The sequence below is a fragment of the Mya arenaria genome, chromosome 2 (assembly GCF_026914265.1).
Source record: "Mya arenaria isolate MELC-2E11 chromosome 2, ASM2691426v1".
Classification (NCBI taxonomy): Eukaryota; Metazoa; Mollusca; class Bivalvia; order Myida; family Myidae; genus Mya; species Mya arenaria.
In genome coordinates this window covers 56,243,429-56,260,951 of record NC_069123.1, presented here as the reverse complement: position 1 = coordinate 56,260,951, position 17,523 = coordinate 56,243,429, and the positions used below count along the sequence as shown (strand labels likewise).

General features: G+C 35.0%; 1 protein-coding gene across 1 annotated transcript; it reads right to left on the bottom strand.

Annotated features, from left to right (window-relative positions):
* Positions 1-1,674: 1,674 nt before the first annotated feature.
* LOC128225106 (uncharacterized) lies at positions 1,675-16,823 on the bottom strand. The gene is made up of 3 exons (XM_052935137.1): positions 16,720-16,823; positions 11,117-11,452; positions 1,675-2,086 (listed from the first exon to the last, which is right to left on the bottom strand). The coding sequence occupies exons 1-3, from the start codon at positions 16,781-16,783 to the stop codon at positions 1,884-1,886; spliced, it is 603 nt and encodes a 200-aa protein (XP_052791097.1). The 5' UTR covers positions 16,784-16,823; the 3' UTR covers positions 1,675-1,883.
* Positions 16,824-17,523: the final 700 nt, after the last annotated feature.

Here is a 17,523-nt window from a genome sequence, read left to right as displayed (position 1 = left end):
ACAATATGTCGACCTAAACTTGAGATATCTGGTTTCAAACGTTTTATTTTATTTTTAGTAACACAATCCTTGACCCTAGGAGCCCCTAACCGCAATCCAATGAAAGGCATCCAAAATTCTTTCCACATACTAAGTTTTGTAGCATTGTGTCAACCAAAACAAAAAGATATTCGATTCCATCCGTTTTCCTAGTGATCTTGACCTATACCCTAGGGACCCGAAATATATTATTTCCCAATACTGAGGATGGTCACAATATGTTAACCGTAGCTGAAGATATTTAGCTTCAACAGTTTATGTATTTTAGCTTTCATTGAACGCTTTCTATAAACTTCCTATAAGCCAAGTTTGATCAGAACTCTTACTTATAAGTCGCAAAGGTGAGTTTGACGCCGCCAGAACAACGACGTACGTCATTCTACTAATCAGGATTCGCTATGACCATTTCAAACACCGTTTATATGATAATAAAAAATATCAGAGTTCTTTTTGTGACCCTCCTCCAAATTTTTTCAAGTGATTATAGTTAATTAAATAAAATTCTCGGCTACCAGAAGGCGAGGTTAGTTGTATGTAGTTATTTCGAGTGGGGCATTGCCTAGTGGTTCTTCACCAAAGTGTTCAAATCATGCTCCTGGAGGTCAATGTTAATCCTGCCATAGGTCGTCAGGTCACTTGTTTTACATTTACTTATTTTAGGAAAATACCTCATAATCTTCTTCTCCAAATCTGCAGTGACCATCTCTTCCCTTTACAGCCATGGACCTCCTTAGCAACCACATTTGTTTTTAGTGACGGTAACCACTGACTACCTTTACAATGTTTTGCTGGTCTATTTACCATCACATTCCTTAGCAACCATGGACATTCTAAGCAACCCCTAACTTTCAAAGCAACCGCATTTGGTATTAGCAACCATTGACCTCCTTGGCAACACATGACTTCCTTTTTTGTCTTTTTAGATTCTTCAGGTAAGCGCTATAGGGCAATATGAGCCCTCTTGTTAAAGAAATCTTTCCATTAAAAATCTGATTTAATTGCTTGTACAACTTCACACATATGCTCTCGACAGCCTTATGTGTAGAGTAAACAGCTGGTATGTGGTTGTCAGATCTAGTCAACAACTTGTAAAAATGTGGCTTGTATGTCCGAATACAAAGTGAACAAATATGCTAGGTCACGTGGTGGGTTTGGGCTTATTTATTCTCGTACTTGGGCAAGGCCCATTCAGTGTGTGCTCAAATAAGATTGTAAATGAGATTAGGTTTTTTGAGCATAGTGCACAGACAATGTAACTCTGTTAAGAGCTACCCTGGTTCTCTTATGTGCACCAATGTATAGCCCCGTCACACGGGAACCCCATTTAGAGTCACTCCAGGTAGACGATTAGTACAGGTGTTTTACAACTAGACCATGGATTGTCCCACAAGTAAACCAAGACAATTATTTTGCCAAATTCTTTTAGACTTAGTATTTTTCTGAAGCTAACTTGACTTACTATTTAGTATAATTACCAAGTTTTGTATCTTTAATATACCTTTAACATGCAGTCCGTACTAACGTTCTTTTCATGGGTCAATGGCGTGGGATATTTTTTTATGGAACGCCACCAGTAGCTATTTATTTGCCAACTCACGGTCACATTATCACACATAAGAAATTTGAACAATTGAATGAGATAGAAAGCAGATCATTTAATCAACATCGTACATAAATATAAATGCAAGGGATTTCGTATTCATTCATTATAAAACATAGAGGAAGCACCATTTCATACGTAAAAGTCCAGCATACTAAAATACTATCAACTTTCAACCGGTTAAAGTATACACATGCATACTATCTACGCTGAATGAGTAAATAAGGAACATTCAGCATGCATGTTAGATAAGCTCGTCATGAATGACATTTTTCACCATTGTCTTTAACATTGTGTAGCGCTGTATTGCCGGTTGGCGCTTTGAGGCATCAAAGTGTTTCTGGAGATTGTCGATGACGTCACGAATTATTGCGCACTTCCGGCGCAACTCGCGCACCTGCCCTTGTAACTGAACGTTCTCCTGTTGCAGTTCTTGTCTTGACAATTCTGAAAGAAAGGATAACAATTCTGAATAATGTCTGCATATCTTCTCATAAATAAACACTCGTATCGCGTCTAATTCCAGTTTGAAAACAAAACAAAACATTCAATATTCTAAATGGAAACAGTCACCAGTCCAGTCTCTCATGTCTGTTTTAGAAATTGTATTTCTAACCAATATCAAAAGAAAATCTTAATGGATTCCTTAAAATGTGATTTATTTAAGATCCCATACAAAGACAATTCGTGTTTTGCTGTAATAACAGAAATCTTTGATTGATTTTGGAGACGTTTTCAATCCATCAAATACAAGTAGCCTTCAATGCAAAACTAAGAAATCAACGTTCACTAGCCTAGGATAAGCTAATGCATGTAATACTGTCAGACGATTGTGAGCTATTAGATTAAACCACAACCACGTCAAGAATGAAGAAAAAGATGATTTAGGAAATAACGCTTCCCATTGTAGATTCAAGAGAGGGAGTTATTTGTACTTGTGTGTGCTTTTTTTCTTCAAATATCACTCTGAATCTTGGCTTACGAGACAGTGCTTAGTCCAGTGACTTAATATATATGGCATTTAGTCATGCGTTAGAGTTCTCTACCTACAAGTTTAACATTCTAAGGTAGAAATTGCCAAATAAAGCTAAAGATAAAACAACTTCTCTGGAGCGCTTGTTTGCAAATCACTTCTTTTGGCACTAAATCATATCAATAAGGCGCGATATTGGATATATATGCAACAACTGTTTGCAAATACAAGTCAAGTAAATTCAAGCCAATTCAATATTTATTCATTGTCGGGTAGTATAACACTAGGGAAACGTGACGGTCGCCGTAGAGACGGTAAAATCGTACCGCTCCTAAGGCGGCTTTAAATAGCCATTTTATTTTTTTAATAGTTAAGTTTGTCACTGCGCTTTTTTGCAATTTCGTTGGAAGTAATACCAATGCAGAATGTGCAGGTACGGATGCTTTGCGAGGGTATGAGGTTGGTTCAAAGTATACCAAATCGTTGATGGCGTTAGTTGTATTCAGTATATGTGAAGTCATTCGACATGCTTTGAATGTTATGATCCATTTGATTTTGAATTCACTTCATTGAATAGTTATTTCCCTTCATAAACCTGAAACGTTCATTTGCAAACAACGGTCGTAGAGTACGTATTTCCATGCGGCCAGTATGTTCATATGCAGACATAAAAATGACATAGTGAAACTTTATGACCGACAATTTTAAATATTCAAACTGTTTCTCAATTTAGTTCAAATCCTTTAGAAGTTCATCGGTTCAAATGGGGATTTTATTAATACTGCATCGCAAAGACAAATACATAAGTACTGTGGGGCTGTTTTCGTATTACCATACTCGATTGAAACTAGCAGTGGGAAATGTATAGATACCCTCCCTAAGTTATGGTTAATGGATAAAAACATAAAAATCCAGGATCGCACTTATAAAAGAATTCGCCAATTAATGTCAACAATGAACTCGATTGTCCCTACTGTATAACATTACTTATTCATGAAAACTATCACTATCCCGTGATATACATGTTGGCCAGTCCTTTTGTGACAGGGGTATAATTCACACGTTCACCGACGTCTTATCACCGAATGTAGTCTTGGGCCCGTTTAAGCGAGAATCCTAGGAGCGGTGTTCGTATATCCTAGGAGCGGTGTTCGTATATCCTAGGAGCGGTGTTCGTATATCCTAGGAGCGGTGTTCGTATTAAGAGTCTTAGAGTTCAGAAAATGAACGGCCTCCAATTCCCAAATACATATGACATTAATAATATGGAATCAGACTGGGGCATTCTAGCCAAAACCCATTGAGGTGTACAGACTAATCTAAAATGGTTAGGTTTTGTTGCGATTGATACTTGAAGTTAGTTTGTTATAGTGCTTTTATATATTACCAATTGCATGTATAATACCGACACAGTTTACTACTGTGTGGCCGTTCCCGATCTATAAAGACTCTTTTGCAATGGTGGTCAATATTAAGGTTTACGTAAAAACTGTCAAGTATGTGCCCGCTGTGCCACGTTTCACCCGGTCTTTGTTATTCCAGGGCCGCGGTCTTGACCCGATGTTGCAAAGAGAGCATCATTGGCCAATTGAATGGCCCCTTTTATTCTACGAAGATCAACACATACTAACTGATGCAACGTGGATTCGCGTAATGAAATATTGCGGCGGTGTTACGATAACGGTCCGATTAGTCTAAGTTTATCGTGTATTGTTTCCGTAAAATAGATCGGAGCCATTCTTTCGTAACAGATTGATAGTCGTGCATGTATCTCTGTTATTCGCATTTCGGTCGTGTAACAATTGTAACAAATTCGGCTCATGTTCTGCCTATTCCAACAGATAAACGCCTCTACAAATTGGCCCAGTCTGTGGGGACACGTTTGCACTGGTTTTCGGCTTACAGAATCTTAGTTATAGAGACACATACGTGACGGCATCAGCCTGAATCCAGCTGGTAGACCAAGGCCACTCATGCTTTTAACGGAAAAAAAATACTTCACCAAAACTTTGTAAATCGAGGGCAAAATCGGGACACTGAGGATCATGCGTAAAGAATCCGACCCACCAATAAGCTAGTAGTGGTAAGTTGGTACCCACGCAAAGAACAATCCGAAAATCGATCAAAACCTCAATGATATGAAGAAAACATTGGCAGAGACGCAGTCCATACTTAATCAACTAGGGCATAACGAGACTCACATCAATCACACTTGTCCCCAAACAAACTGGACAAGGATGATGAAGATGACTGACTACATAATTATATATATGAAATAAATCACAGAAAGGACATCCTATGTAAAGAAATTAAAGTTTGTATATTTGCTCTTTATATGAACTGAAATCGGACGTAAAGTAACAAATTTTGAGGAAATTTAATAATTATCAAGGGAGGGAGCTCTTTCTCATTGCCGTACGTTCAGTTGTCCATCCTTCTTATTTTGCCGCCTTTCTCACTTGTTCTTTTAAACATAGTTCTTTCAAATGACACCAAAATAATATGATGTCACCAGCAGCCATTTGTTAAATTTGTGTTGTGGTTCAAATCATTTATTTCAAAAGGCATTAAGATGATCTGCGGACAGCTTATCCAAGTTCTATGCAATTGCTGCAGGCATCTAAAATTCACATATTTTAGTCGGATTACTCGTCAATGTATTATTATATAGTACAATGAACCTGGTGTCCGCCTTTGTTTGTGTCCACCTGTTCTCCTGTTGTTGCCATCTACTTTTGTGATAGCATTTTCACAATTACATGTACTTTTCAAATGATTCCCTGATTCAATTCTTTGATAATGTATGCAATTCTTTGAAAGTGCCATTATTCAGACTTCTATATATACTCTGAGATTATTTTTTGAATGTTAGAGTTAAAAGTGATTTCACATTACGGCGGGGCGATGACAAGTTTCGAATCTTCGGCGGACGTGATAACCTTAGCTCCAGAAACATTCGCATCGGCAATGACCTGACCCGACGCCAGCGACTGCGACTGAACGCACTCCGTGAACAAGGACGCAAGGCTTACTATTATAATGGTGAACTTAGATTTGTTGACACGAGCCCTGATCAACCTAAACAGAATGAGCGTGTGTATAAAACTGCACGCAGAGTTTTACCTGCTAATGGTATACACCACAATGAACATGATAATGCTAAGCAGAATAGTGATGACACTAATACAGACATGGATACTCAGTCGCAACAAGTGCCAGTCAACCTAAACACTGACACTATATAGGATAGCGGCCGAAGCCCGGATAACAGCGATTTACGTATTGTTGTATGGAATATAGACGGCCTATCTAATACAATTTTTTGACAATAATGTATGCAATTTTCTTAACAGCTTAGATATATTTGCATTTTTAGAAACATGGTTAGAGTCAGAAGATAATTTACCTCAATTGTTCACAAATTATAAATACTATTTTAGTAAGGCAATAAGGAAACATAATGTAGGTAGAGCAATGTCGGGTATCGTTGTTTATGTTAAGCAAAATATTGCAAAATATGTCACACGTTTACATGATTATTGTGAGTTTGCCATTTTCTTAAAAATAGACAAATGCTTATTTAATAAGGATGATGATATAACTATATGTTTTGCATATTTACCTCCAGAGCAGTCCACTTATTATGAAGGTAAAATAAGCAAGGGAATTGATATGTTAGAACAAACCCTGTTTGATTATAATATTGACTTTAATAATAATTTAATTCTTTCTGGAGATTTTAATGCAAGAACATCAACATTGCCAGATACACTGTTAGTTAATTTACACATTAATATATTAGAACCTTACAAACACATATTGAACGATTCTCATATTCCTGAGAGAACTTCAATGGACACTAAAACGAACCCTTTTGGGCTCAAGCTTATTGAATTGTGTAAAACGTCTAGTTTGAGGATAATAAACGGCAGACTGGGATGTGATAAATTGAAAGGCGAATACACATATATTAGTCAAAACGGGTGTAGTGTAATCGATTATGTTATTTGTTCAGACGATATATTAAACATGATAACTGATTTTGAAATATGTGAAGAAAGTAACTCTGTTCATATGCCACTATGTTTCACTCTCAGATGTAAACTAGCTATAACGAACAATAATGAAGAGGATGTAAATACATATAGATATGCATTTAATGAAAGCAACACACCAGAATATAGGAATAATATAAAGGAATATTTTACAGAGGAATACATAAAATACTATATTGAGGAAATTAGAGATGGCTCTAAAAGCATTTCAACTGTAATTAATGAACTAAATGCTGATCTTGTGAAATGTGGAAAAGTCTGTAAAAGGGTATTTATTAAACGAAATAACTCACAGCCTTCATGGTTTAATAAGGAATGTATATCATTGAAATTTTACAGAAATAGAGTATTAAGGAATTTAAGAAGTGATCATAATGACATAAATTTACATAACATATATAGAAGCCAAACATGAATTTAGAAATTGTTGTGAGCAAAAGAAAATGGAGCATAATACTAGAGAATAAAATGAACTTATGTCGTCATGTGGTGATCAGAAGCTTTTTTGGGCAAAACTTAAGCGTATGACGACCAAATCGGCGCCTGATAACCCTATATCAATTAAAGAATGGGAGGAACACTTTGAAAAGCTGTTTGAATCGGATACTACAACTGACAACTTGCCTGAAGCAAATGAATTTGAATTTAGCAATGATATCACAGAGGCATTGTTTAACGATGGAATTACTGAGGAAGAGATCTTGAAGGCAGTAAAAAACCTTAAACATGGTAAAAGTGGTGTCAATGATTCATTAACTCCTGAATTTTATATAAATTCAATTGAAATACTTCTACTAATTATATATAATTTGTTTAACCAGGATTTTGATAATGGAAGTTTTCCAGATCAGTGGTGTGAATCTATCATTGTTCCAATATACAAAAAAGGAGACCCATCATCTCCTGGTAATTATAGAGGGATATCATTACTTAATGTATTAGGCAAAATTTATACAAGTATAATAAATCGAAGGCTGACATTCTTCGCTAATATTTTTGACAAAATTAAGGAACCCCAGGCCGGTTTTAGACAGGGTTACAGTACAGTTGACAATGCCTTTATTTTACAAGGATTGATTGAAAAACAACTCAGCAAAAAGGGGGGTAAGCTGTACGTAGCATATATAGATTTTTTGAAGGCTTTCGATCTTGTTAGTAGGCCAAAATTGTTTGAAATTCTTGCTGTTAATGGTGTTTATGGGAAGCTTTATAGATCACTACAGGCTATGTACTCAAAAGTAAGAGCTAGAGTTAGAGCTAATAAAAATACACTCTCTAATGAATTTGAATGTCCAACTGGTTTAAAACAGGGGTGTTTATGTTCGCCCATATTATTTGTATTTTTCGTCAATGAGTTCATTAAACAAGTTGAAAGCAGTGAACTGAAAGGCATACAGCTTTTTCCAAACCTACGTGAAATTTTGTGTTTGTTTTTTGCCGACGATTTGGCTTTAACATCTGATACAGTGGTTGGTCTACAGCGATTAATAAATAAATTACATGAGTTTACAAATGAATTTAGCCTGACTGTAAATACAAAGAAAACAAAGGTTGTTGTATATAAAATGGAGGCAAATTATCTAAAAGTGAAAAGTGGTTTTATAATAATGAATGCCTAGATGTTCTAAAAGGATTCCAATATGTTGGAGTATTCCTCTCCCAGCAACTTTCTTTTCAAAAAATGGTGAACAAGCAATAACTGCAAAAAGAGTGCTAATGACATTATTATCAAAATTATATAAGTTTGGTCAATTGAACCAAAACACATATTTCAAATTATTTGATACAAAAATTGCACCAATATTATCATATGGATCGGAATTATGGGGTATTGAAAAATATAAGACTATTGAAGCCGTCCAAATATATGCATGTAAAAGGTACATGTGTGTTCCACATAAAACAACAAACATTGCAGTTTTGAGTGATTGTGGGTGCTATCCGATTTATATTGGAACTTCCAAATATGTTCTGAAGTACTGGCTAAAAATACTCAATATGACAAAAGATAGATATGTCCGGCTGGTCTATGATATGCTGAAATATATGGATAAAAGAGGCAATGAGAATTGGGTGACTAAAGTTAAAAATCTTTTGAATTCAACAGGGTATAGTTATATTTGGAGAGACCAATGTGTACAAAATGAATCATTATTTTTGAAGAATATTATACAACGATTAAAGGACCAATATCTACAGGAATGGTCAAGGGTTTTATCTGAATCTCATAAGTTAAGTCTCTATAAGCATCTGAATACAGATTATAACCATGCAAACTATTTGAATTATGTGAAGATAAGGAAATTTAGAAGTGCATTGGCAAAAATAAGATGTTCATCTCACAAATTAGAAGTTGAATCTGGCAGATATCGAAATGTTCTTTATCAAAATAGACTGTGTAAATTATGTAATTTAGATATTGAAACAGAGTTCCATTTCATAATCAAATGTAGTTTTTATTATGACTTGAGAAGCAAATATATTCCAAGTAAATTTTTCACAAACCCAAATATTCATAAATTTTATGTTTTAATGAACTCTGCATCAAAGAATACCATAACTAATTTAGCAAAGTATGTTTTCTACGCAAGCAAAGTAAGAGATGAAATGCTCAGTAATATTACATAGGCACATTACTCTCCATGTATTATTCTGTTTTCTTTTTTTTAGTTAATATTGTTTAGGGGTCTACACAAAGAGATAATCTGTGTTAGCGGTCAAAAATATTGACATTATTTTTGTTACATAGTAGAAATATTAAAAGTAATTTCATTATGTTTACCATTTTACTCTATTGTATGTTATACAATTTATTTGAATTCCTATGTTCACCATTCACCACTATGTTTGTATGTATATTATTGTGTACATAATGTTGTTCTGGGCCGGTGGCCTATATCAATGAAATAAATAAATGAAAATGAAATGAAATGATTTCATATGTTTTAAATAAATATTTAAAAAACAAACATTTTAAAAATGATATCTTTACAAAATAAATTCTTATAAACAATCAAATAGAAGTTGCTGCGAGGCCAGCAATCGCAATCAGAACGCATCGGCCAATTTCCATCGAAAACAGGCTCGGAAGAATATGTCACTTAAAACAACGTTGCAAGTAGATCGCGTAGGAATTTTAATTTAGTACTGCAGCCTAATCATTTTACTTTATAGAATCTTACTTATTGCAATAATACATTTCACTGGTAATCAATTTGAAATTAGTATTACAAATTACACGTTAAACAATGCAATTAACTAGTAAGTTTTAATCATCAACTTTACGAATTACTTTTACTAATGCACCGGCATAAATCCGTGGTAATTATTATCGACGGAAAATTGTCGAGGTGCTACCATTACATCAATCGCGTTTATGTGTATGAGAAGGTATAATCTACCAAAATATATGCAAAAACCTCTTTACACCGCCATGCAGGGTTTCTCGACCTCAGCTGCCGGACTATTTGATTAATCGTTAATTTTATCTCGACATATTAAATCTTAAAATAACTGAAGTATAAAAGTTGTAGACGATATCGTTTGGAGAAATAGTCCGACTCACACTCTTTAGTACCCCGACACAACCCAAAGACGACACGCAATTTTTAAAGGTGTGTGCGTGCGTTCGTTCGTTCGTTTTTGCGCGCGCGTGTGTGTGTGCGTGTGTGTGTGTACGTGTAGATTATTTGGTAAGAAGAGTCTCTGAAATGTGTTTTGAATGATTTGATCACTTGGCATGGCAATTTACCGTTATTGAAGAAAAACATCCATATTAAGTTTCATAAGGACTTGATATAAGTGCGGCATCCAGACAAGGGTTTCCTAGGAAAAAACTTTTATAATGATGTGTATGTTTTAACTTTCTGAAAAAAGTGACGGCGCAGCCTGACCGAGTCTGGTTTTTTGTATAGTTTTCTAGTCATTTCGCGTTACAAAATATATTCAGCATTCTCACCAGGCGAACATTGAATAATACTCAACTCCCATTGGCCAACAAATAAGTGAAAACATTTAACTGTTAACTTTAATTTAGTGACCCAGTTTTCAGCAGGATATGAGCAATATTCACATTGCTGGCCTATAAGTCGTGTTACATTGTCAATGGGAAATATGCGATCTCATTTTTTTTAAAAAACAACTTTTTCTGATAGTGAAAAGTTTTGCTAGACAAACATTGCTAGACATCCTTTATAATTGATTCTTTTCTTGATATTACGAAACTTTGTAATGGGCCGAGGCTACGGCGTATAACAGTTCTACTCTACGCTTCTGAATTATCATTTAATTTATATTTTTATTTTTATGTATGTCTGTTTACAAAGATTTTGAACGTAGAGACGTTATTATAATTATTATTATTATTATTATTATTATTTTTACAGTACATAAGATATTTTTATTTAAAAAAATATCTTATTATTCTAGTTGCAAGCATGAATTACGTACTTGCGTATTTATCCTCCCTCCGCCGCGCGCTCTCAGCCTGGTGACTGAAGTCCTTGCAGCCTTGAACCAGCCCGCCGACTCCTACGGCTTGTATCGTGTTTGGCTCATCTGGGTTGAGCTTTAGGTGCATTATAGTTCGCTTGATCATTCCCTTGAGCCTCTCGTACCGGCGGAGCGGATCGTACGACTTGGAGTCTTCGTAGTCTCTCGTGAGCTGCTCCACGATCTGCTTAAGCTTTTTGTGTTCCCTTCCCAGGGTGTCCAGTTCCGCGCTTATTTGCTCGTTCTCCCGACGCACGTCGTCACGGCCCGCTGACCGGTCACCGGTCGCCGTCGCTAGAATCAGAGACGGAAAACTCATGCCCTATTTATGTCACAATCGTAAATAATGTTTTTGATGTCACTCAGAAGTTTGCATACCGCGCGCTTTTACTTTTTTCAGAGATAATAGAGTGAAAACATTCCAGCGAACTATTACAAACAAGAATTTCCCCGAAATAGGAGTCTGGTTGTTATGCATATCCTAGCACGCATTTGTCAGAACATACGTTAGAGTAACGATAGTTTTGAGAGAGATTCAATATCATTTCCGCACTCTAGAGACATGTCGTATTCATGCCATTCTGTCTTTGGCATCTCCGACAATGTTCGTTATATTTCTCTTTAATTAACTTGTCTTATTTCGGAAAAGAGCTAAACAGAGATTTTAAAATGTTGAAAACAATTGTCAAAATCAATAAAGACACACTTCTTAAAATAGACAGACGCACCGTGGGCGAGAATTTTCTAGTTAGTCAATAAAATAATCTCCTTTATGGCACCGTCGACAGAATAACACAAATGCTTTTAAGCCGTTGTGTTTCTGTGAAACAACGAAGCTATCCTGGCGGTGGAGAAAGACACTAGCCTTATAAGACCTAATGCTGTTAATCACCTAGCAATCATGTTTTTTTCTCACTCTGCTGCAGAAGACAAATGTTTCACCAAAAGTTAATAATAACGTATCAACTTGGTGAAATATTAATGAGTTAGCGATAAAGATGGCCATTCGTTTAACTGTTCCCTTCCTGATGAACTATGAAGGAAAATGCAAGTAGAGAGACGTAGATCAATCTTCGGGCGCCCACAGTGGCTTATCTGACACCTCATTATTGCTAAAATATATTACCTTCTAACACAACATTTAGAGATTTTTAGCTTGCAGGCGAAATTAAATTGATGCCTTTTCTACAGTTTTTAAATAAAAAAAACTCGTCCAGTCCCCTCGCCACAGCGTGTCGCCAACTTCTATCGACAATCTCATCTGGGACGGCGTGACATTGTAATCTTGAATATGGTGAGTGGCCGCTGTCAAAATCGTTCAAAACTTCTCTTTACATTGCATTTGCACCCAAACTAAACACAATGTATTGTTCAATTGCAATTCAAGGATCTTGAAGCATTGCGTATAGGTCATCATATAGTTCATTATGGTACGAACTATGAGCAAAAACACAATAAAAATAAAATAACACAATAGCAAATATATAAATGCTGTCAAATACCCTTCCAGCTTTAAATTACCTATAATTTCAATCTTGGGCATATTTCGTAAAACTTTAACCTCAGTCATTTATTATCGGTTTAAGGGCCTTCCACGGTGCAAAGTTGGTGGGGAAGACTAAAAATGATTTTATTTAGTTTTTAGGAACGATCTTTTTCGGGAGTAAAACACATTCTTTGTGACATGTTCTGGGGTATTAAGGAGTTGGCCAAATGTTACGAAAGAAGATTATATCAGATTTTGGATTAAACATTCACGTTTTTTCGGAAAAGTCTGTCGACATTATAAATTTGTTTTTGTGTCACAATGCCCCAGACTACCTAATCAACACTGTATTGTGGGTTCTTGATGATATATTATCAAATAAGAAAAATATTTAAAAAATAATGAAAAATAGTGGATCGAATTCATTTCCTGGCTCCAAAAATGTAAATATCTTTCAATAAGAGCTGCAATTTCCACAAAACCTCGATCAAGACATTGTTGATGTCGGAAAAATGTAAATGCTTTTTGATCGAAAATCTGATTAAATCTTATTTCGTAAAAATTCTTAACTCTTAATTACAGCTACACATGCTGCAACGAATAAATGAATTATGCCTAAATATTGAGCCTCAAAACTCAATAAAATTTCATTTTTTAAACATTTTTAGTTTTGGTCCTTGAAACGGCTTTTGCAATGTGGCAGGCCATATCACAAAGTGTTGGAAGAGTTTATCAATTTATAACGTCATTTAACAACGAGTTACTGATGTTTTTATTTCAAATAGGTTGACGAACGCTACAGCAATAAATATATTTGCTGATTTTATACTTATATTACTGATGTTAATATAGCTTAATATGGAACTGCGTTAGCTGGGCTCATATATTAGAGGTAGAAACCGAACCAGTTGCAAATCCACATCATAATCGACTGGAAATGGTCGAATATCCGACTGGCGAATATACGAATAAAAGTGAATTAAAACAGTGTTTTTCGCAAAGATACATATGTGTACATGCATAAAGAAACATTTGGCGATTAATTTTCCCATATGTGACCTTTAAAACCATACATATAGACATAATCTGAATCCCCAACTACTGACTGGTTTGCAGTTGAACATTCGCGAATAATCGACTGGAAATGGTCGAATATCCGACTGGCGAATATACGAATAAAAGTGAATAAAAACAGTGTTTGTCGCAAAGAAACATATGTGTAGATGCATAAAGAAACATTTGGCGATTAATTTTCCCATATGTGACCTTTAAAACCATACATAAAGACATAAACTGAATCCCCAACTACTGACTGGTTTGCAGTTGAGCATTCGCGAATAATTGACTGGAAATGGTCGAATATCCGACTGGCGAATATACGAATAAAAGTAAATAAAAACAGTGTTTGTCGCAAAGAAACATATGTGTTCATGCATAAAGAAACATTTGGGGATTAATTTTCCCATATGTGACCTTTTTAACCATACATAAAGACATAAACTGAACCCCCAACTACTGACTGGTTTGCAGTTGAACATTCGCGAATAATCGACTGGAAATGGACGAATATCCGACTGGCGAATATACGAATAAAAGTGAATTAAAACAGTGTTTGTCGAATCCCCAACTGGCAACTAGCAGGTAGTTGAATATTTGAATACCCAACTGGCAACTGGTAAGTAGTTGATTATTCGAATCCCCAACTACCAACTACCAACTACCTTCCAACTTTATCGTCATTAGAAAAATGTACTGCTTGTAATATTCTGGAGGATGAATTTCATTTACTCTAGAAGCTCAATTGTATAAAAAAATATGAAACAATATCCTAAGAAAACATACTAGAGCAAATGTACCCAAAGTTATATGTATGTTGTTATTGTACCTTGAGCATTATGTTATTATGTTTGTCACTATTTGATAATGTAAACTCATGGGCAAATTTGGTCCGATTTATTTGTAAATAAACTCTTACCTAAAAACCGAAATGAATCGACGAACACTTTACGAACAGTCTCTTGTTGAAAGCGGTTCTAAAAGTCATATTGCACAGTTTGTAATAATCAAAACATTCATCTTCCAGAATAGTCTATATAATTTGTATGCAAACTAAATAGTAAGTGTTTACATTGCATATTCAAGCTCTAGCTCAGTTTAATTTAATAAGTATCTTTGTTTTACTCTTGCTATGCAGCATGGTTTAAAATCGCACGGAAAAAGAAATATTTAACTCGGCTTAAGCTTCATTCAATATGAGAATTATACCTGGGGTACACCGCTGAAACTTCCATATTCCATATTAGCATAATGTAGATGCCCTACCAATGAATTAATTCTCCGTCGTATTTGACATTGCTCCGGAGGTTACTTTTTACTTAAACTAAATACAGTTATCCTCTATAATCTCAATGCTCAGTGCTTAGATTTGTCTATCGGCCCTAGATATTTATGTAAGGTGTTAGAAGATGAATATAAGCTCTCTGTTGACATGAATATTTGGAACCAAATTCAATGTTCACGCCCACCATACGCCAGCTCCGACACTTATCGGTGGTGCAAAGAAAATGAGCTGTCGACACTTTCGTTGTTGCTTGTATTTACGATTTCGTTTCAATATTACACTTTTGCGAAAAAAATGCAAATGCTGTCTGCATCAATATTGATAAAAGTCTCTTTCGTCAAATTCGCGTAGCTTTTAAAAAACACATTTATGTACGAAAAGCTACTTGTTGTACTCTTGCTTAATATTAAATTTTAAAAAAGACATAAGCAAGCAATGTCGTAGGTTTTGTGTATGTTTGGACCTTCAATCCCACTTTTACACTGTGGATACTCGTTTAGACAATTTCGGTAAAGCATCTCTTTTGTTTCCCCGTCACTATAATGTGCACTGACCTTCCACACCACCAGTTAACGTCAATGATAATTATACTGATGAGATATTGCAAAGAATATTATCATACTTGATATTAAATACAGTACCGAATAAGAACAGTTATAAACCGTAAACATGAGACTGGATGAGACTTTACGAACACAGGTCGGAATAACGGATAAACACAAATTTGTTCTAAAAACTCAAAAACGTGCATGTGTTTAGCTTATAAATGCAAGTCAAACACTACTGGTATTTGGAGACATTTTTTTAATATAACAAGTATTGAATACGTTTTAAAGAAATATTTATGTTATATTTATTCATGTAGTGTGGTTCCCGCCTTTAATCAAACTTTAGTTAAAACATATTTCGTAAAATCGTAATTTGAACCGTTTTATATAACTGGAATATGCACTTGTTTGTTGAAAAATTATTTCTGCACCAAATGCAGTATCGGCAGACCTGTTCAAGAACATATCCATGAAAATCACAAATTATCGCGTATCCATACGCATTTATTTTCACGAAGCACAAAAGAGTTCCAGCAAAAAATTACAGTTTTACTTAATTTTGTTTAACTGAGGTGGGAGAAAAAGCATCTACCATAGCCGCTCGTGTAAGATAGGTTTATCCCGACCCTTGCGCAGGGTGTTTTGCGGAAACTCGGTTAACGATGTTTACCGAGTTTCCGCAAAACACCCTACGCTTGGATCAAATGAACCTATCTTACACTCTCGGCCATGGAAGATACTTATAATCTTTCCATGTAGTGGCGCGACTATGAGCGAATCTTTTTTTTTGTATGGTATATAGTATTAATCAATTGATCATGTTCATGATTTTATGACGTTTTTCAACATCTTTACTTTTCTTATCAATAAATAAGAGTCTTGAGATTGTTTTTGATTTTTGTTCATTTATTTATTACTTTAATTTGCTTGGCGTAACATTTTTGCACATATTTGTCTTATATAAACAACTGTGAAATACAAAATGAATAAAACAATGAATTCTTATTTAAAGTCTGGCTTTTAATCACATTAAACAAATATTGTTTTAATATATATTATTAGAATGGGAAAATATATTCAAGCATTGTCAAAATTAAAAACAAACAAACAAACATGCAACTTAAATTACCATCAAAAGATGGGAAAGGAGATGTAAACTAGTTGTCTTCCAAGTATCAATTTATACCTTCTGTGTTTTGTGCCGGACAAGCTTGCTTTATTCTATATCCAAATCGAAGCAAGTTGAACATTTTACTTGCATCACTAGCACACTCTCCAAGAAAATGTATATAATTGCCCCACGGAACTAAACACAGGAACACACATTAAGTATAAAGAGAATAACTGCACGTACATCTGTTACCAAGGAAATTATATGGATGAACAATGTCAGAACCATATGTGACAAGTCCTTTATAACAGACCAACATCAGCTCGACACAATTTAGACCACATTGGTAATTAAAGAGGATTTGTTGTAGTTTTCTGAGACATTTTCCACGAGACAGTAAGTACGGTGAATTTATGTGACGATCTCAAAATTGCCACCAAGAGCATGCTTACAGGAAGATAGAATGGTCGGAAACATCTGTAAATTGGATTTGGTATTAACAATGTAATTCCTTTGCAGTATTTCGTATTAACCAAATGCTTTATTATACCATTGTCTGTTAAAAAATTACTTCTACCAATAATTTCTCTGTGAATGTATTTTAGCCGCTCAGGATTATCGGGCTGGGAAATAACAGGGGCGAATACGCCACGCAATCATGTTTTTTAAAGATGTTTTCTTATATTCCCTTTGCTAGGCTCACGTTTTTGTTACTGCAAATAGCTATAAACATGAGTACGTGAAATTCTTGTCAATGAGTGTTACGCTCTAAAATCAACGGTATAACACTTTTAGGCACTTTTCAATAACTTTATAATATTTTATGGTAATTTTCCAATGTAAGAGCTAAAGATTTGTCAATTTGCAGATTTGCTACCA